This window comes from Pithys albifrons, chromosome 4 (assembly GCF_047495875.1).
Source record: "Pithys albifrons albifrons isolate INPA30051 chromosome 4, PitAlb_v1, whole genome shotgun sequence".
NCBI classification, from domain to species: Eukaryota; Metazoa; Chordata; class Aves; order Passeriformes; family Thamnophilidae; genus Pithys; species Pithys albifrons.
The window spans coordinates 28,288,818-28,310,583 of NC_092461.1; the positions used below are offsets into that span (position 1 = coordinate 28,288,818).

At 48.1% G+C, this 21,766-nt stretch overlaps 1 protein-coding gene across 1 annotated transcript; it reads right to left on the bottom strand.

Annotated features, from left to right (window-relative positions):
* Positions 1-14,379: 14,379 nt before the first annotated feature.
* PSCA (prostate stem cell antigen) lies at positions 14,380-18,799 on the bottom strand. Its single transcript, XM_071553022.1, has 3 exons — positions 18,563-18,799; positions 16,231-16,338; positions 14,380-14,831 (listed from the first exon to the last, which is right to left on the bottom strand). The coding sequence occupies exons 1-3, from the start codon at positions 18,612-18,614 to the stop codon at positions 14,620-14,622; spliced, it is 372 nt and encodes a 123-aa protein (XP_071409123.1). The 5' UTR covers positions 18,615-18,799; the 3' UTR covers positions 14,380-14,619.
* Between the last annotated feature and the right edge of the window lie 2,967 nt (positions 18,800-21,766).

The following is a 21,766-nucleotide window of genomic DNA, read 5'->3' on the forward strand; positions in this document are numbered from 1 at the left end:
CACCCCCTCTCTGGGCAGCCCATTCCAATGCCTGAGCACTCTCTCTGCAAAGAATTTCTTTCTGATCTCCAACTTCAATTTCCCCTGGCAGAGCTTGAGTCCATCGTGCCCCCTTGTCCTATTGCTGAGTGCCTGGGAGAAGAGACCAACCCCCAGCTGGCCAGAACTTCCCTTCAGGCAGTTCCAGACAGTGCTGAGGTCACCTCTGAGCCTCCTCTTCTCCAGGCTAAACACCCCCAGCTCCCTCAGCCTCTCCCCACAGCACTTGTGCTCCAGTCCCTTCTCCAGCCTCGTTGCTCTTCTCTGGTCCCGCTCCAGCCCCTCAATCTCTTTCCTCAACTGAGGGGCCCAGAACTGAACACAACACTCAAGGTGTGGCCTCCCCAAGGCAGAGTCCAGGGGAAGGGTCACTGCCCTGGGCCTGCTGGCCACGCTAGTTTGGATCCAGGCCAGGATCCCATTGGCCTTCTTGGCCACCTGGGCACACTCTTGGCTCATGTTGAGCTTCCTGTCCCTCAGTCCTCCCAGGTCCTGCACTTGGCCTTGTTGAACTTCATCCCATTGGAATCAGCCCATCTCTCCAGTCTATCCAGATCCCTCTGCAGAGCCCTCCTGCCTTCCAGCAGATCGACACTCCCTCCCAACTTGGTGTCATCAGCAAATTTGCTGCTGATGGACTCAATCCCCTCATCTAAATCATCAATAAAGATGTTAAACAGGACTGGACCCAACACAGACCCCTGGGGACACCACTGGTGACCGGCTCCCAGCTGGATGCAGCTCCGTTCACCAGCACTCTCTGGGCCCGACCCTCCAGCCAGCTCCTGATCCAGCAGAGGGTACACTTGTCCAAGCCATGGGCTACCAGCTTTTCCAGGAGTATATTATGGGAGACAGTGTCAAAGGCCTTGCTGAGGTCCAGATAGACACATCCACAGCCTTCCCCTCATCCACCAGGTGGGTCACTTTATCATAAAAAGAGATCAGGTTGGTCAGACAGGACCTGCCCCTCCTAAACCCACCATGGCTGGGTCTAATCCCTTGTCCACCCTGAAGGTGCTGTGTGATTGCACTCAGGATGATCTGCTCCATAACCCTGCCAGGCACCGAGGTCAGGCTGACAGGCCTGGAGTTGCCAGGGTCCTGCTTGCAGCCCTTTTTGTGGATTGGGGTGACATTGGCCAACCTCCAACCACCTACAGCACAGACTGGTTTTGTTTTCCCTCCTCCCTCCTTGCAGAGATGTTTTTGAGATTTCTGGGATCAGGAGTCTGGCACATTTGGAACAATATTCTCTCCTCATCCAGCTGGATTTTTGGTTGATTCAATTTAAGATGAATAGATACCAATGATAAATATTGATATATGGTTGACATACAGATAAATATATTGATACACAGAGAAAGGATGAGGGAGCTGTGGGTTCAAGGATCTCGATACAAGGCTTATGGTTCACTGAAATCTGGATTTTGTCTCCTTAACCAAGAGGAAAAATGGAGCAAAATATCTGCAGAAGAATAACTGCAGCCTGAAATGGGTGAATAAGCATTTTGAAGATTTGATCAGGAATCAGAGGGAAGCCTGAAGGAATGAGCAGCAGAGAAAATTAACAGAGGTTAAGAAATGTGCAAAGACAAAATCTGTAATAGTCAAAAAGAGTTAAACTGTAAGGAAGTAATTTAAAGTAAAAAATTATTCACTTTTGTATTGAGAGGCAAAATAAAGGAGTGAAGATTTAATAGATGAAAACAGAATATTAAATTAAACCACTTGCTTATTGAATATGGAAAGTGCCTTTGACTTTGGGGGTAAAGACAACATGGAGAAAGATGTTCAGAAGCAGAACAACATCTGAGGTGGAACAAAGAAGTTTAATGTGCTCAAGGTGGGACAAAGCAGGCCAGGATGTTTTCCATCCTGGAGCTCCTGGAGAACTGGAATACAGAAGAACAGGTCCAGGTCCACTCCCAGAGATTGTTGAGAAATTGGTCAAGACAGTATCATGAGGTCAGAATCCACCACCTCGATTAAAAAGAGGAGGGGCAGTAGCCATTTGTCTGACCTCAATACGGTGCCAGGATTAAAGGCACCGTTTGAAGGAGAGAGGATAATTAAAAATTGCAAAAAATACTTAAAAACTAAGATTATTATCTTCGTTGCCCTCATTTTAATGAAGGTCTGATTGATTTTCATGAGTTCAGCAAAGTAATACAACGATACAATATGGGAACATCCATTAAGGTGGCACAGAGGGAAATGAGGGCAATATAAGATGGCTGAGAACTTTTTAAAGGATTGGAAATGGAAGGGTTGGAAAGATTCAGGAGTGCTCCTGGTAAATATTTTCCTATTAAGACCTTGAAAGGAGCCAGAGAAGGTGATACTAATGGAATTTACTGCCTGTAAAGATCCGGGAAGCATCAGCAATTCCAAGAAGGATCAGGATTTCATAACCAACCAGGTGGCCTGGATGCAAGTCAGGCATTAATAGGATCACACAGTGGAACCAGTGAGTTGGGTGATAAACCAGGAGGCCAACTGGAAAAGATTGGGAGGTGAAAGACGTGGCAGTTCTGGGTTGATCAGGGGTTGGATGTCTGTCAGACACCTGAGGAAGAGCCAAAAGGGTGTTGTGGATGGGGTTGGACCAGGAAGGGAGGTGTAGGCACCAACAAGACCACCCTTACAACACAGGGTGTATTTCTCCCCACCTGTGCCTTAGAAATCTGAATTCCCATACAAGGATGATGGGGAGAAGAGAGTGGGTGGTAAATGAAGCTAAAAGGGACTTTGAAAAAAGAGGGAGAGTGAAGTTTTTAAACAGACTGATAGTCATAGGACAAAGAGGAGTGGTTTAAAACTAATAGAGGAGAGATTGGGATTGGATATTGGGAAGAAATTTGTCCCTGTGAGGGTGGTGAATGCTGGAATAAGTTGCCCAGAGAAGCTGTGGCTGCCCCACCCACCCCTGGAAATGTCCAAGACAAGGCTGGATTGGGCTTGGAGCAACCTGGGATAGAGGAAGGTGTCCCGGCCCATGGCAGGAAGTTGGAACTGGGTGATCTTTCAGGTCCCTTCCAACCCAAATCTTTCTATGATTCTTAAAGAGATGGGATGTCTTAGCAGAAGGAGAAAGGATTCCCAAATATGGGAAGAACTATCTGAGATATGAAACACAGGGACACTGACACACAGGTGAGGTCTGACCGTGACACAAACTAAGACTGAAAATTAGAAATATGTGCCCAAGCAACGAATCAGTTTTCTACTGACAGACGTGAGAAAGAAGAAACAGCTGATTTTAAGATAAAGTTTGCTCAGACTATGATCTATTGATCAAAGTAATGTCCAGATGGTGTTTTGGTATGGCCTGGAAATAACTTCAGCAACCAGGAGTATCTCCTGCCTTCTCAAGACACAGAGTGGTGTTGCTTTGTGCTGCCAGGGGATCTGGTCACTGCTCAGTGCAGAGCTGGGTGGCCCAGTCAGAACAAACCAGCTCTAAAGCACAGAAAATCTTATCTAGGCAGGTCCTAGAAATGTTCCAAGTTTAGCTCCAGCCTGGGAGCTGCCTGAGGTCAGAGCAGCACTGCATGTCCATGTGACCGGCAAACTGGGAGGGAGACACAGAAATAAAGGTTGGTTTGGACCAAAAATGAGTGGTGTTTTGCCAGACACTCGAGTGGAAAGGCTCCATGTCCTTCCCAGCAGTGCCCTGCCAGGAAAACACTCATCTCCTCAGCCTCCAACACCCACCTGGTACCCACTGAGCCTGCTGGTCCTGCCCAGTCATCCGAGAATGTTGGAAAAGGCATCATTTGGGATTCCAGGTTTGCAAAGAGCCCCCAGCAGTTCAAAAGAAGAGTTTGTGGACAGTGCTCAGCTCTGGGTGCAGATGGAATGAGCTTTTCCCTGAGCCAAGGCTTATTTTTTCTCTTCCAGTGCCCAGGCAATCCATGTTTGGGTAACTCCAAGGGTTTGGGGTATGTGGGATAGTAGAGGTGGGTGATGAAAGAAGAAATGACTTGCTAAAATCTCCTCTGGGTTGGAGGAGAACTAGAGAGTTTTGAAAGTTACTTTATAGATGAGCAAGGTGGGACTTCTATGCACTTTCTTCTGCTGAAAGAATTCTTGAGTCTAAGGAGAAGTGACAAGGAAAATAAGGATGACATAAGAGGAATGTTCACTTGGTTGTGGTGTGTGGGGTCTGTTTGACTTACAATCCTATTAAACATGTTGAAAAGCTGAGAGAATTGGGACTGATCAGTCTGGAAAAGAGAAGGTTCTGGGGTGACCTTAAAGTCCCTTCCAGTGCCTAAAGGGGCTCCAGGAGAGCTGGAGATGGACTTTGGAAAAGGGATGGAGGGACAGAACAAGAAGGAATGGCTTCCCACTGCCAGAGGGCTGGGGTAGGTGGGATACTGGGGAGAAATTCTTCCCTCAGAGGATGGTGAAGCCCTGGCACAGGTTGCCCGGAGAAGCTGTGGCTGCCCCATCCCTGGAAGTGTCCAAGGCCAGGTTGGACAGGGCTTGGAGCAACCTGGGCTAGTGGAAGGTGTCCCTGCCCATGGCAGGGGGTTGGAATTAGATGATCTTTCAGGTCCTTTGCAACCCAAACCATTCTATGATTCTGTGATATTGAGGGTTCAGGTGAGACCCTCCTCCTCTTGGGCTCCTCTTGGACAGACAGCCCCATTAAGGAAGGTCAACCAGCACATCCACCTTTCACCAACCACCCTCAGAAAGTGGCTGCGTTGTCACTTTGCCTCCTACATCCCTGATTGTCTTCAGGAAGGTGCCTGCTCCTTGTCTGTTCAACAGGGAAGAGGCAGGTGGATGTTCTTCCTTAGCCTGAGGACTTTGGGCTTGTTCATGTCAAGGTCTTAACCCTGAATCCAGAAGGATGGAAACAAAGGTTTCAATGTCATTTCTGGAATGCAAAAGTGTCCCCTGCTCTTTATTTCATGGTGAATCACCAGGGTGGTGATGGCAGAGAATTTGCCTTGACCTCTCAACACAGTTGCAGCTTTGCTTCCTTGTCTGGGTTTGCTGCACCCTTTGCTTTTTGGTGTTCTTTATGGAAAGTGTGGTGAAATATGTGCAGGGAAGGGGTTGGATGCTCTACACAGGATAGAGGATTTCAGAATAAACTCAACTGAATAGGGAAGAAAATGGAAAGAAAGGAAAGGAAAGGAAAGGAAAGGAAAGGAAAGGAAAGGAAAGGAAAGGAAAGGAAAGGAAAGGAAAGGAAAGGAAAGGAAAGGAAAGGAAAGGAAAGGAAAGGAAAGGAAAGGAAAGGAAAGGAGAAGGGGAAGCCTGTTCCCCCTTGTCCTATTGCATTTTGATGAAGATTTCAACTTCAAGAGATGTTTGTTATTTAAAACTGATATTGCAGAATATCTAAAGAATTAAAGATCATTGAATCACACAATGATTTGTGTTGGAAGGGACCTCAAAGACCGGCTAGTTCCAAACTCCTGCCATGGGCAGGGACACTGATACTGATGATGAGATTCTGGCACTGAAGTGAACTAAGTAGGAATGGTCTAATATTCTTTCTCCTGCCAAAACAAACTATTTGGTTCCAAACTGTGTCCTGGGAATGGTTCTGTGTTAACTCCTCTGTCATCCCTGGGAACTGTTTGGGAGATCCTTGAGCTTAACCCGTGGTGGTGACAGTAGGGATGACTCAACCCTCAGCGCTCAGAAGTGTCTGCTGGCCTGGAACTGTCCCCTCTGGGTCTGCAACTTGCTGGTCCCATTTCTAGAAGGTCAGAAAATTATTAGTTATTTTTGTATTTTTAAAGAAAATACTTTTCTCATCCTTTACCCTCTCTGCATTTCTGAGGTGTGTGGGGGTTTATCCCACCTCCAGTCCTTGCTAAGCACCATCCTACCAGGTATTATCATGGGTGTCATGATGACTTGGGCTTGATTTATCCCAAAATGGGCCTCTAAATGTGTTAAAAGAGCATCACAAGGGGACAATATATTTAGGGAAGGCCCTGGAAATGGCTGTGTTTGAATTTCTTCTGGCAATCCAGTGTCAGTGAATTCTTGTCTCTTATGGACACAAATGCTACTGATTTCTACTTTTTTGTTAACACAGACTTCACGTCTTATTAATCTCTGTGTAGGAATGAGACTGAAGAGGTTTTAACAACAGCTAAGCAAGATTTCCTGGGGCAGCTGCTCTGCCCTGTGATTAACTTTCTATCAGAAGCTCCTTGAGTGCTCTCCAGTGTCTCAGTCCTCAGTAAATAAGTATCTGTGTGAATAAAATTGCTTTCATCCATAATTTCTTTTCCTTTCACTGTCCCACTGCAAACACACACACATGTGGCTTTTCTCTCCACCTCAAGCTCTCCAAGAACTTGAACCAGAGCCATTCTGCCTCTTCAAAAAGCCACACAGTGACCTCAGCTCTTCTGGATGTTCAGACAAGACTGAGCTCCAGACACAACCCTGTACAAATCCAGGTCGTGGAAGCAGCTGTTGAAATGGTGTGACTGCAACAAGGATTAAGGAGAGGGAGGAGCAGGGCACAGTTTGGCTGAGGGAAGATGGTTGGATTGGTTGCAGTGGCCTTGTTGTGTTGGGTGGATAAGGAAGGAGGAGGAGATATGAGGATGACAGAGAATTTTTGTGGTTGTCCTTCAGAGGTCACTTGGGGTACAGGGAGGAAATGACAGTGAGGCTTAGAAAAATATCTCTGCTTTTCCTGCCTTTAAAGCCAAACCTGCCATGTCTGAATTGTTCTCTCTCAATGTCTCTGTGTCAAATGGCCACCCTCCAAAAGACTTTTCTTGAACAGATTCAAGGTTGAGGAGCAGCTCCTGTGGCACCTCTGACACGGACATGATGGAAACAAGGCTCCAGACTCCTCACTCCCCACGGACACTGGAAGGCACCACATCAACACATCTCCATGGCAAAGGCAAAGGGTTTCCTTCCTCCATCCTCCTGGGAGAAGGATGAGGAGAAGCAGGGCAGAGCTGCTGCACTTGAGGAGCACCTGATAACAGAACATTTGCTGCAAAAACATCAAAGTCAGCAAATTAATTGGATGGGATTAGGCAGGGCAGGGAAACAGCTGTCTTGGATAGTACATGGGTGTGAGAACTGCTGTTAAATGCTCTGTCATTTCGCCACAAGGCAACTGGAGCCAGGCCAGAAGCACTGACTGCACAAGAGCTCTACTCTCTTGACAAAGAATTCCCATTCTCTGCCTCTATGTCCTGGAAGAGAAAGAGTGTAGAGGGTTGTTTGATCAATTATTTTCTTTTAAAACTTCCCATTTTATCAAATTCTGATGACAAGCCTTTGTTTTTCTGTAGTTCATTGCACATGTACAGAAACAGAACAGGTCAGGTGTATCCAAATTATCACATCTCAGCTGCCTGCTTGAAACTTTGGCCACACCTTCCTCTCCCTTTAATTGTGACAGTTGAAGACACGTCAAAAAATAAAAATCATCTCTGCCCCAACATCAGTATTTTAAGGAGGATGAACACCCTTCTTTTCACTGCAGAAACAGTGGATCTTACAAAGATTGCATCATTTTTTCCTGAATTTCTCTGTGAGAGAAGATAAATATGTCATTCTTCTTATAGCAGAAAACAAGTTTAGAGGAAATAAGTTCAGAGGATGCTGCCAAATGTAATACCAAAGCAGAAGACACAACTGGTTTGGCCTCTGTGTGTGGCACCACCCAGGTGGGTCCTTGCAAATAACTCAGTGTATGGTGAACCCTGATGACAAGTCCATGACTCCACTTTCCCCCACCTGCCCTGAGTGAAGTCCTCAATCCACAGATTTCCTCGAGTCCAGGCTGGATCTTTAATGAGAACAAGCAGAGAAGAAGGAGCAAAATACCTTCCTTTCCTGATTCAGCCCCATCCCTGTCACCTCTGTTGCAGGGGAGGTGGTCAAACTGCCTCAGGCATGGAAGGCCACCAGCAGAGCTGTGAAAGGGTCCAGGGCTGGGTCATGGTGTTTTTGGCCTCTGGAACTGGTAGACGGAGAGAGGGAGCTGAACAACCTCCCTGTATTCCATCAGCAGCAAATTAGGAAGCTCAACAGGAGGCAAGAGTGTGCCCAGGTGGCCAAGAAGGCCAATGGGATCCTGGCCTGGATCCAAACTAGCGTGGCCAGCAGGCCCAGGGCAGTGACCCTTCCCCTGGACTCTGCCTTGGGGAGGCCACACCTTGAGTGTTGTGTTCAGTTCTGGGCCCCTCAGGTCAGGAAAGATCTTGAGGGGCTGGAGCGGGGCCAGAGAAGAGCAACGAGGCTGGAGAAGGGACTGGAGCACAAGTGCTGTGGGGAGAGGCTGAGGGAGCTGGGGGTGTTTAGCCTGGAGAAGAGGAGGCTCAGAGGTGACCTCAGCACTGTCTGGAACTGCCTGAAGGGAAGTTCTGGCCAGCTGGGGCTTGGTCTCTTCTCCCAGGCACTCAGCAATAGGACAAGGGGGCACGATGGGCTCAAGCTCTGCCAGGGGAAATTGAAGTTGGAGATCAGAAAAAAATTGTTTGCAGAGAGAGTGCTCAGGGATTGGAATGGGCTGCCCAGAGAGGGGGTGGATTCCCCATCCCTGGAGGTTTTTAAGGTGAGCTTGGCCGTGGCACTGAGTGCCATGATCTGGTAAAGAGACTGGAGTTGGACCAAGGGTTGGACTTGATGATCTGGGAGGTCTTTTCCAACCCAATCCATTCTATGATTCTATGTTGGGAAACACTGTCAGAGGTGAGCACGTGGTCGTATTTCAGTATTCCAGGTTTTCCAGTGTTGGTTGCAAATACATCCTGTGTTCAGAAATCCTTCTACAGGCACAATCCAAGAGCTTTTTAAATGATCTCGTGGCTTTACAGGGTGATGTGCCCCATAAAGTGGGCTCATGGGTGAGAAATCAGAAGTCCCACAGGGAGGAGGTCAGGGCTGCAGCAGAATCTGTGCATCAAGAGCATCAGCAGAGCAGCCAAGGGTGCAGCACCTGCTTTGCAAGGAAAACCTCTGGCTGAGCTCAGCAAGGCCTTGAGGGAGCTCAAGGGAAGGTCAGAAATGAGGTGTCAAGGGACCTCTGACACACAGAGCTGCCAAGTGACAGGATGAGGGTGGGCGTAGTCAAGATATCACTGGATGAACTTGCCCTCATCAGCCTCATCCCAGGCGTGTGGCAGCTACAAGTAATTCAGGGCTGTGCTGCAAAGGGCAGGTATTTTGATTGTTTATAGCGGCTTAGCATCAAGCAGAGCAAACTGCAATCTCTCTTTCTGGTCTATTTGGCCCCCAAAATATCCTCATTGCACAACAGTGTGTGCACAAATGAGAGCAGGAATGTGGCTGTGCAGGGTGGGTTGGTGGCAGGTGATCCTTCCCCGGCTCTGTTCTGCCAGATGACTCTACCCGAGTTTATTTTTGGCCTCATTCTCTCCTCTGGCCCCATTAAAATCACTATCTGACCATCTCTCAATGTATTGGGCCTGATAACATCTGGTACAAGGCAGAGGAATGGAAACGCTGTGTGACTTGCCCCAGGCCACAAAGGAAATGTGGAGCACAGCAAGGGATTGCTGGTCCTGAAGCGTGGGCTCATCTCATCTCTCTACCCCACAGACTGTTTGAAATCCAGTTTTTAATCAGCTGCTGCAAATTGGGTTGATTTCAGAGGAACAATTTTCAGACCAGGTAAAGGCACTGGATGTAATTTCTAATGTGCTGTAGGAAATACTGTAAAGCCTAATCCCTCTCCACAGCGATAATGAACACTAATTAATACTACCAGTGAAGTTTAGAATCCCTGAATGTTATGGGTTGGAAAGGACCATTTAGTTCCAGACCCCCTTCCATGGGCAGTGACACCTTCCATTATCCCAGGCTGTTACAAGTCCTCTCCAACCTGACTTTGGCTACTTCCAGGGTTGAGGCAGCCACAGCTTCTCTGGGAATGTTATTCCAGGGACTCACCACTCTCCCAGGGAAGGATTTCTTCCCAATATCCCATCTAAATCCCTCTTCTTGTGTGTTTATGAATTGTATATTCACATTCAGTACATAATGCAAGTGCAGCCTTTGGAAAAGTGCAGCTTCTGCCCTTGGAAAAAAACCAATAAGAAACCATCTATTTTATTATTCAGCTCTTTATTATTTTTTAAAAAATGCACTGTTTGATCCTGTTGGAATAGCAATCTCTTCCATACAGGATGGATTGAGTTGTTTCAAGACCCTGTCCTTAATTTTAGGCCTTTTGAGAAGTGTGGAGAGGACAGAACTGATAAAACTGTCCAGCCAGCAATGCCAGGATGGAAATGGTTTGGGCAAAACTTCCCAGACTTCTTTGTCAGATCAATGTCGTGCTTGTGTGTCATGCAAAAACCCAGTTCTTAGGACTGTTTTTTCAGCACCCAAAAAGTAAATTGCCCTTCAGGCAGGGCTTGCATTTCAGTGTGATGCCAAATATCTGTACCAACAGAGCCTGCAGCTGGCACAGGGTGCAGATCTGAGCAGGAGGCACTGAGTCCTGCTGGTGTTTGCCAAGGGCTTTACAAGGCAGGAGAGGACACTGTGCAGTCACAGCTCTTGGGAAAACATCCCATCCTCTTCCTGGTCCTGCCCTGGCCCAGCCCAGGTTCTGCTCTGTGGCTGAGTCATTTATCTGCCCCAGTTTGCCACCTCCTAACTCTTCCCAGAATTTGGAGGGTTGTTTTGGAGGCTGTTCTGTCTCTGACCTGCATGGAGAGTGCAGGTTTGTGCTCCTGCCAGAGCTGTGCCAGGTACCCACCAAGCAGCAGCGAGTTCCACCGCTCAGGGGGGTTTCCTGCCCTGTCCTTTGCTGTGTCTGTCCCAGTCAGGGCCTCTCCCAGTTCCACCTTCTCTATTTAATCACAGAATCACAGAATAGGATGAGTTGGAAAGGACCCACAATCATAAAACCATAGAATGGTTTGGGTTGGAAGGGACCTTTAAGATCATCTCGTTTAAACCCCCTGCCATGGACAGGGACACCTTCCCAGCCCAGGTTGTTTCAAGCCCCATCCAGCCTGGCCTTGAACAATTCCAGGGATGGGGTATCCATAATTTCTCTGGGCAACCTGTGCCAGGGCCTCACCACTCACAGGGAAGAATTTCTTCCCAATATCCAACCTAAACCTGTCCCATGTCAGTGTGAAGCCAAATCCCCTTGTCCTGTCACTCCAGGCCCTTGTCCAAAGCCCTTCTTTATCTCTCTATGAGACCCTTGAGGTACTGAAAGGCCACAATAAGTTCTCCCCAGAGCCTTCTCTTCTCCAGGATGATCAGCTCCAACTCTCAGCTTGTTCCATCCTATCCTTCCAATCTCTAGCACTGCACATGAAAACTCCAGGTAGGTCCACAGAGATGATGCATCTCGAGGGAAACTCAAAGGAGAATCACTCAGTGGTTCAATCCTGGCCTCCTTCCAGAATGTATTCAGAGAAGAAATTGAAAGGAGGAATCATCCTTTCAACCTCTAAGGGTATAGACATCAACTGTCATCTACCAGAGCTTGGGAAAGTCACCTCTTGGCTCTAGCAATAAACTCCTAAATGCTGTGCTCCATCTAGAGATGTCATTGCCACATGAGACCAATATGCTAAACCAGAGCTGGCCAGCCCTCACAATTCCCATTCCTGGAAGTGTTTACACCCAGGCTGGATGGGGCTTTTGAGCAACCTGGTCTAGTGGAAGGTGTCCCTGCCCACAGCAGGGGGGTTGGAATGAGGTGGTCTGTGAGGTCTCTTCCAACCCAAATCTTTCTATGATTCTATGAATATGTTTGACCTCTCCAGAAGTTGGCAGAGGCTCACCCAACATCCCTGGGGGGCTTCAGTGGCTCTGGTGATGGCTGACATGTTTTGGCATTTTAACTCCCAGTCTCCAGAAAGGCCCATTGTGGCCAAAGTGCTTGTTGGGAAAGGTCATTGGATGTGGACAGGCCTGACTGCCTGGGAATTGTTTCAGAAATTGGGCACAGTGATGTGTCCAGGGCCATTCTTACAGTGCAAGGAGGCCATTCCCTGGAATGGGGAGTTCCTGGAGCTGTTCATCCTTGCAGAAGACAACCTGGCTGGGAGTCATACAGCTGGATGAGCCCCTTTGCAGTGATATGACTCAGGAGGTTCGGAAAAGCCACAATAAACCAGCCCACTTGTCCCATATCCTCCCACCACCAGTAACCACATCTGACTCCTGTAAACAAGGTGGTTTATTCTGGATTTTCCTTCGGGGAAACCCCTTCCCTGCTTCCTACAATTAGCAGCTTGTTAATGCCTTGCATCCCAAGGGTTTACCTGCTTCCCTCTTTCACAAGAGCAGATGGTGTCATTGTCTCCTGCCATCCCACTGACTCCCTCCCAGAGGTGCTGCTGGTCCACTTCCCATGGCTATGAGTCCCCCAGGTGACTCCTCTCCACCAGGGAAATGATTCTTTCTGATTCCAGCCCATGGCTCTGCACATCCTTTGCAGCTGCAATAATTCTTCAGGTGTGAAAGAGGAAATTGGGCCTCTTGGCCAATCTCCTTCCCCTTTTAATCCTCCTCCCACTGCTATGTCCTGACTTCACAGGTCCTTGACTTCATGGCTCTTGTTGCTCCCAGACAGGTCCATCTCCACACTGCCTTTCTTTATTTTCTTGTATTTTGTAGGGAAACACTTTTGATGCACTGGCCTTGAAGAGAATGTTTTCTACCTTGTTTTTCACACTTGTGTAGCTCAGAAAAACTGCCTGAGGGTTTCTTTCAGGCCTCTTTGTGCTGTACTTTCTCCACTCCTTTTGTCAAAGGACCTCCTGATGCAAAGTCGACACATGTGAGTTTATATCCATAAAATAAACCATCTGGAGAAGACAAAGCTTAATTTAGAATTTATAATTGTGTAGAGAAGCTGTAACAGTATGTGAGAGATACCAGAGCTCTAGAGTTTGCCTTGCACTCAGACACCTCACTGGTATCAGGAACCAAGAGGGTTTGAAGTGGTTTTCCACATATTTGAAGCTTGAGGGTTGGCACATTCCATACACGAGGAAAAGTGGGCAAAACATGATGTTTGTGACTGTGCCAGAGGTTACTCTGAGCCACTTCTTCATCAGATGGGAACCAAACCTACATGGGACAAGTAGAGACAGACTAGCAAGAAGTCCCAGGAATGGGGAAAGAACATGGAATTCTGGAATCACAGGATGGTTTGGGCTGGAAGGGACCTTCAAGACCATCTCATTCCAACTCCCTGTCATGAGCAGGGACACCTTCTGTTAGATCAGTGACCAGCCACCAGCTGGATGTGGCACCATTCCCCACCACTCTCTGGCCTCCAGCCCTGCCAAGACTGGGAAGAGAGATGGGCTGATTCCAACGGGATGAAGTTCAACAAGGCCAAGTGCAGGTCCTGCCCTTTGGCCACCCCAACCCCCTGCAGCACTCCAGGCTGGGCACAGAGTGGCTGGAGAGCAGCCAGGCAGGAAGGGACCTGGGGGGACTGAGGGACAGGAAGCTCAACAGGAGCCAAGAGTGTGCCCAGGTGTCCAAGAAGGCCAATAGGATCCTGGCCTGGATCCAAACTAGCGTGGCCAGCAGGCCCAGGGCAGTGACCCTTCCCCTGGACTCTGCCTTGGGGAGGCCACACCTTGAGTGTTGTGTTCAGTTCTGGGCCCCTCAGTTCAGGCAAGAGATTGAGGGGCTGGAGCGGGGCCAGAGAAGAGCAACGAGGCTGGAGAAGGGAGTGGAGCACAAGTGCTGTGGGGAGAGGCTGAGGGAGCTGGGGGTGTTTAGCCTGGAGAAGAGGAGGCTCAGAGGTGACCTCAGCACTGTCTGGAACTGCCTGAAAGGATATTGGAGCCAGGTGGGGGTTAGTCTCTTCTCCCAGACAAGAGGTACAGCTAAAGCTCTGCCAGGGGAGGTTTAGGTTGGATATCAGGAAGAAGTTCTTTACAGAAAGAGTAATCAGGCATTGGAATGGGCTGCCCAGGGACATGGTGGATTCTCCAACCCTGGAGGTTTTTAAGGTGAGACTGGACGTGACACTGAGTGCCATGATCTGGTAATCAAAGTGGAGTTGGATTAGCGATTGAACCTGATGATCTTGGAGGTCTCTTCCAACCCAACTGATTCTATGATTCTGTGACTGCACCTCTCCAAGCCATTCCCAGGAGAACCTCATGGAAACAGCACCAAAGGCTGTGCTGAAGTCCAGGCTGACACCTCCACAGCCTTCCCCTCACCCACTGGGTGGGATACCTGCTCACAAAAGGAGATCAGGTCACATGACACAGCGAGGACCAAGACTGAACCAGACACACAACACACCCACCCACAATGGCTGCTGGGGCAGAAAGAGGGGATTATGTGATAAACAGGCACCACTCCCACTCTTGGTTTGGAAATAACTTTATTTTAGGTGTTTTGCAGACAGTGTGAACACGTGATTTCTGATCTGGTAGCACTACAGCTTTGTGAGAAGAGTGAAGAAGAAGCTGTCATATGGCCAAGAGCTGCCATCAGCTCCAAGGGTGTGGGATGCCCAACATGCCACATTGCTCCTGGTTACAATTCCTGTTACAAAGGGGATGCTCCAAGCCTTCCTGTGGTCATGGGAGGCCTCTCTGCTTCTCACAACTTGTTGTTCAGGAAGACCCAGAGCACTCCAGCTGCTGCCCCTCCCGCCATGCCATAGCTGGACCGCACGGAGCCAGCAGCGTTGGTGTTGCAGAGGTCGCTGCTGCAGCAGGAGACATTCCTGTTGCCTACGTTGAAGTCCTGGAAGGATGGATCACATGTCTCTTCACAGCTCTTGCTGATGATGCTGAAGAGCCCTACAACCCCTGGAAGGAAGGCAGGACCATTACTGCAAGGACTCAAAGCAAGCCAAGCCTTGTGGGACTGAATAAAGTGCTGTGCTTATCTGAGCTCATTTCTTGGAAAAAAAATCAGAGAGTGATTTGGGTTGGCAGGGACCTTCAAGATCATCGAGTTCCAACCCCTTGCCATAAGCAGGGACACCTTCCACTATCCCAGGTTGCTCCAAGTTCCATCCAATCTGGCCTTGGACACTTGCAGGGATGGGGCAGCCACAGCTTCTCTGGGCAACCTGTCCCAGGGCCTCTCCACCCTCACAGGGTGAAATTTCTTCCCAATAGTCCATCTAACCCTGCCCTGTGGCAGTGGGAAGCCCTATCCACACCATCTTTGTTTCAGGAGCCTTTCAACACCCAGGCAAGTTATGGAAACATGACTGTCCCCTTTAGGTGACAGAGTTATTGTATGATTTGTTTCTGTTAGGCACAACCTATTTTTGGGGCCAGCTGGTAACTCAGTAACTGCTGGTTATCAGCAGAGTTGGACCTCCATGAGATCTCCTGATCCTGTGCAATCTATCCTGGGCACCAGCCTTTTCTCCATAGGCAATAAATAAGGCCACATGTTGGCTCTCCAGCCTGGGAATGTCATGGCTTTGCACATTTCCAGTCAGGATAATGCCTATGGAGGTGTTACATCTACTGCCTGACAGGGAAGAGTTTGAACATCTCACCGAGGAGTTTTGGGTCCTGGGTTGGATTTCAGAAAGAAATTCTTTGCAGAGAGAGTGCTCAGGCATTGGAATGGGCTGCCCAGAGAGGGGGTGGATTCCCCATCCCTGGAGGTTTTTCAGCTGAGCTTGGCCGTGGCACTGAGTGCCATGATCTGGTAAAGGGACTGGAGTTGGACCAAGGGTTGGACTTGATGATCTCGGAGGGCTTTTCCAACCCAACCCATTCTATGATTCTATGATTCTAAGAACAACAGAGTTGCCACCACAGACCTGGACAGGGCAAACCAGACCTAGAATGGGAGAATAAAATCTTAAGCTGTTAAAGACACAGAGCTGACTGTAGGTGAAATTGTCTCCTTTTCCCTGAATCCACCCCAAATCCTCTCATGGAGTGAATGCTCCTCCTAACTCCACAACAGGGTTTCACCAGACTCAGCCCCTCACATTTTAACTCATGTTTGAAGGTATTTCAAAACCATGAATTGAACCATTGCCCGTGTGAGGAAATAATTTTGGGGGTTATGGAAGAGAAATAAACCCAATTTTGCCCAAGGGAGGGACGTTGCTGCACTCGGAGCTTTGCTGGTGTATCTGAAGTAGGTGAAGCTGGTCTGGCTTGGACACCTAAATTTGGGAACAAACGTGGCTCCAACATCCCAACTAAGACATTGTCCAGGCCCACTTTTCCTTACTGATCACATCAGTCTTGCACGTTCCCTTGTCGCCACATTCCACTTTGCTGGTCAGACACTTGGAGTTGCTGAGCTGTGACTTGCAGGTGTAACACTGGAAAGAGGAAACTGCAAGAGACCAAGAGGGGTTGGAAGTCAAAGAATAGAACCATGGAATGTGGAGTCACACAAAGGTTTGGGTTGAAAAGGACTTTCAAGGTCATGGGCAGGGACACCTTCCACTATTTCAGGATGCTCAGAGTCTCATCCCTGATTATTTCAAGGCATGGAGGATCTGCCACATCTCTGGGCAACCTGATCCAGTGTTTTACCAACCTAATTGTTAAAAATATATTAAATAAATCAACATTCTTTTAGCTGTAAATAATAACCCCATGTCCTGTTGCAACAGACCCTCCTAAAAAGTTTGTTCCAAGCTCTCTTGGAGCCCCTTTAGCCACTGGAAGGGGCTCCAAGTTCTCCCTGGGGCCTTTTCTTCTCCATGTGAACACCCCCAGCACTCCCAGCCTGTCTCCAGAGCAGAGGGGCTCCAGCCCTTGGAGCATCTCCATGGCCTCCTCTGGACTCATTCTGACAGGTCCACGTTTTTCCTGTGCTAAGGACACCAGAGCAGGACACAGAACTCCAGGTGGGAAGACTATTCTGCACGTCTCATGTCTCCTGTTTCTTCAATCCACCTGAAGCTGTCAAGAGAACCCAACCTAATTTTTGAACTGGGAAACAGGACTATTCCTGTGGGTCCTCAAAGGATGATTTTGGGAAAAAAATAATTTTTTTACATTTTTTTTGTGGAGAATACACCTGCTTGAGCTCAGAGTCATGTCTTGAAGGTGCTGAAGATATTTCAGATGTAGTCAGTGCAGTGAGGGAGCAAAAAGAGACCAGAGGCATAGCTGGGCTTGAAGAGAATCACAGAGTGGTTTGCATTGGAAGAGACTTCAAGATCCTCTACTTCCAACCCCCTGCTTTGGGATGGGACAGCTCCCTCTAGAACTCCAGACCCCCAAGCCTGAGGGAAAGATGGAGCAGCAATTTGAAAGAATCCTTTCAAGCTATTTCTCAGTTTGACCAACTTGTGATATGTGCTCTCCACCAACCCTTCCTAGAAAGCAAAGTGCAAACTCAGCCTTCTCCTCCCTCTGAACACCAGAACACCCAGTTCCCACCCCCTCATGGACATGCCACTTCATGGGGGATGGAAATCCCTGTAAACATCTTCTGTGCTGTTGTGCACATCAAGCAAAGGCAGAACAAGCCTTGCAGCTCACAGGAGTCCAGCCCTGATGATGAAGAAGAGTCCCCAGAGGAGTGAGATCATGGGGTGATTACCTGTTCCTGTTATCTCCTCATGCCCCAGGGTGTCACTGGAGCCTTGCAAGTGTGAGAGTTTATATACATATCTCTATCTAGATGTGCTTTAGCCCCATGGCCACCAAGCTTGTACCAGGAATCACCCAAATCCTTACTTTGATGCCTACAATCCTCTTTTAGGAAGAGCATTTCCAGAAAAGCCTCAATTAGTGTTTTACAGAGCAGGAGCAAGAAGTGGTTTGGGGCACTTGGTCTCCTTCTCTCCAATCCATCCTGGTGTCAATGACTGAGACAGAAATAGGGACCCAAACCCCAATTGGTCTGCACTCTGATCTCACATTGATCTGACTTTTAATGCACTGAAAGCCAAATTTTTAGCACTATGATGGGAGCTGGAGAGCAGAAGGTCTGCCCAGGATTATATAAGACCCTTCTGAGTTAATTCCTTCATCATCCTCTGCTGATTGAGAAACTTTTCTGCCCAGATCTGCTTCTCCTCTTCTCTGGTGGTAGGGAAAAACTGGTTTAAACCCCTTTTTATCCTGACAGTGTCCAAATCCCACCCATCCAGTCTATAAAATGACACATCATGGCATTCTCCTTTTTATTGTCCTACTAAATTCCTGACAATCCGGGCAGAGCCAGGGGCTGCTTTTCAAATGAAGAAGCAGAAAAGAAGTTGGAAGGAAACTTAACCTTTGCAGAAATGTTGCAGTTTTGAAAGTCTGGGAAGAAGGAAAATAATCCTCCCACCCCACTTAACCCCTCCCTTCCCTCCATGACAACAAGGTCTGGCTTAAATAACTTGGATTTCAATGAACTTGGGTTTGTATAGGATTTATCCTGCCTGGAAACTGCCCTACCCAGCACTAGGATCACCACCAAGGTGGCACCACGCAATTTTGCCCACCCAAAAGCCAATTTCTTGGCATGACATTGTGCCAACACTCCCTCCCCTCTCTTCCAAACCCCATCACAAGCTGGAGACCTGCTGGAAGGGGATGCAGGACAGGTGCCTTACCTGAATCCAGGCACAGGAGGGCTCCCAGCAGGAGGACAAGAAGAGCCTTCATTTTGGAATAACCTCCGTGGAGCTGAGCAGGGCTCGTGTCCCTGTGGGGCAGGTTATATACAGTGGGAGGCAGAGGTCGGGCATGCCCAGAAGGGCATCCTCCGAGGGCACCTGAGCGAGCTGCTCGCTGGACCAAGGGAGGGGTGGCTTGGTGATGCTGCTATTTGCTTTAAGGTGCCTCTCCTGTCTCCTCCCTGCCCCTCTGCGAGCTCGCAGCAGCTCCTCTACCACCACCACACCCCCCCTCCCCTCCTACCCTCGGGCAGAGTGTTCACACGAGTGGAAAAAGCCCCGAATTCTTCAGAACAATTGGCCCTATGCATTTCTCTGGAGCCAGCGAGGCTGCAGTTGCACCCCGTGAACGAGGCTCTCCACCCCCATTGCCATCCTGAGTGGAGCTATTGTGTTTAAATCAAGGACAAAACGTTCTTTTAATAAACAACTCAGGCTATTTATCTGTGAGTGATACTCATGTGATAACAAGGTATGTGATGGCGAGGTATGTGGATGAATTAAAGTGCATTGGATTTTTCCAGGTCATTCCAGGAGCTTTCTGAGGGGCTCATTTTGCCCTCATTTCTATATATTGTCCATATTCCAATAAAAATCATTGGACAGTCCTTATTTTTTGGAAGTGTTGGAACCAGAGGGACTTTCTGGTGGCTTTGGTAATGTTTGTAGCTGTTTCACCTGTACTGGGACATGATTCTTTTTGTGTGCCAGTCCCTCTGTCTGGCAGAGGCTGGGCATGTTTTTGACACTTGACTCACATCACATGTAATGTCAACAACCCAGGCTTGTCAAAAAAATGCCACTTCTCATCACAGAGAGAGTGAGCTGAGCCACATTCCAGCCCCAAGTGCGAATGTTTGCTCTCGTGGGCTGACCAGAGTCCTCTCCCATTCCTCTCATCCTGTGACCAATCCTCAAGACGTGCCAGGGGGAAAGAAAACAGGCTGTTTTTTCCCTAAATTCAGTTCTTAATTTAGCGTTTTTCTTTCTGAAGACTCAGGAATTAGAGTTTTGGAGTAATTTCCTTCAGAGATTTGCTCTGGTGCAGTTCAGGTCTCAGGACACTTTCCAAACTTCAGGTTGTTGGTGGTTCATTGCCCTGGAGGAGCAGCTTTGGGATGAGTGATGGAGGGTCAGCTGGATTAAAACTTCTGCCCTGATTTACACCAGTGGGGAATCTTCTGGTGCAGGAGATGATTTTACAAATCCCAGTTTTTCTGAAGTACTTCCACTTGGACTCTTCTGTGTAAAAATGACCTCAAAAATCAGCCCAATACCTTTCTGTGACTGTTGGCTTTTGCCTCATCACATTAAGCTCTGCCAGGGGAAATTGAAGAGCAGAAAGAAATTCTTTGCAGAGAGAGTGCTCAGGCATTGGAATGGGCTGCCCAGAGAGGGGGTGGATTCCCCATCCCTGGAGGTTTTTCAGCTGAGCTTGGCCGTGGCACTGAGTGCCATGATCTGGTAAAGGGACTGGAGTTGGACCAAGGGTTGGACTTGATGATCTTGGAGGTCTTTTCCAACCCAATCCATTCTATGATTCTGTGATTTTTGCAGAGCACATCATTTATAGGCACCTTTTATGGATAAAACATAAGGCAACACATTCTTAGCTTGGTGTTCCTTATTCAGAGATATTTAAGGCTATTTTTTAATCCTTTACCGTTGCAGGGTTTGACTCTTTGTGTTACTGAAGGGCAGGGCCAAGAGAAAAACACAACCACCCATCAAATCCATCCACTTGAATTAAGTATTTCTTCCTTCAAACAACCCATGGATAAGGAACATGGAGAGCCTGATTTGCTGCCATCATACTCTCCTAAAACTATTATTTTTATTCTTTTTTAACATTCATAGGGCAGCCAGCAAAGAGCAGAACTTGTGGTGCTGTGAAAGAGAAACTCAGAGCTAAAGAGCTTGTCCATCCTCTGGTCCTGCTTGCCCAAGTCTGTGTGAGATCCCTCTAATTTTTGGATCCTCACAGAGTTTTTTGGGACACTGAAGTGCAGTTCCTGCCCGACCCCTGCAGATGGCAAACGTGTCCCGTTCTAATTCCACATCCATTCGCAGGCAGTTATCCATAGGATTGCGTGTGAACGGTGCTGTTTTATTCTCCCAGGTTATAAAATCCCCAATTCCTCTGCGTTCATGGAAAAGACAATCCATTCCCCGTGGGAATCTAATGATGTCTCCAAATCACTTGGGATTGTTTTTTTAATGGCTGTTTTGTGTTGTCACTGCAGTTCCCTGGTGGATACAGGTCTGGAGCTCTCTGGGAAGGAGGGAAACAGGGTTTGATTATTTGCTCTGTCCTGGTTCACCTGCCTGGTGTCAGGTTGGGAAAATGGTGATGGATTGTGCTGTCCTGGATTTTCTGGAGGTGCAGGAATGAGCTGGAAATGTGAGGACAAGAAGAACAAGTGCAACTGTGCCTGGGAAATCTGGATAGAAATACTGAGGATCTCCAAAGGCAAAAGGAAGTTTCTTTTATTTCCTGGGCTGTGGCACCCACTTTTTCAAGTCATCTCCAGAGTCTGTAGGGAAGCCTGGAAGATGTCAGAGAACTTAGAACCATGTGAAAGGTTTGGATTGGGTGAGACCTTAAAGATCATCCAGTTCCAACCCCCTGCAAAGGGCAGGGACAATTTCCACTAGACCAGATTGCTCCAAGCCCTGTCCAAAGTGGCCTTGAACACCCTCAGAGATGGGGAAGCCACAGTTTCTCTTGGCAACCTGTGCCAGGGCCTGCCCACTCTCACAGGGAAGAATTCCTTCCTAATATCCAATCTAAACATAACCTCTTTCAGTTTTGGGCATTCCCCTTGTCCTGTCACTCCATGCCTTTGTCCAAAGTCTTTCTCCAGCCTCCTTTTTCACATGCAGGACAAAACCTGCCTGTGATCAGGTACAAGGTTAGAGGAGGATGTGCAGGGCCACCTACTCTGGCTCCTCCTGACTCCTAAATATCCATCCATCCATCCATCCATCCATCCATCCATCCATCCATCCATCCATCCATCCATCCATTACTAGGAGCATCTCTGCATAGAATCATAGAATCACAGAGACATAGAATCATAGAATGGGTTGGAAAAGACCTCTGAGATCATCAAGTCCAACCCTTGGTCCGACTCCAGTCCC

What these genes read in the sequence shown, in the direction of transcription:
- PSCA (XM_071553022.1), bottom strand. Translation starts at nt 18,614, where the DNA reads ATGAAGGCTCTTCTTGTCCTCCTGCTGGGAGCCCTCCTGTGCCTGGAT. An exon ending in CCTCCTGTGCCTGGATTCAG is followed by an intron (nt 16,339 to 18,562) that starts GTAAGGCACCTG and finishes GGTCTCTTGCAG; the next exon opens with TTTCCTCTTTCCAGTGTTAC. An exon ending in GTGCAAGACTGATGTGATCA is followed by an intron (nt 14,832 to 16,230) that starts GTAAGGAAAAGT and finishes CCTTCCTTCCAG; the next exon opens with GGGTTGTAGGGCTCTTCAGC.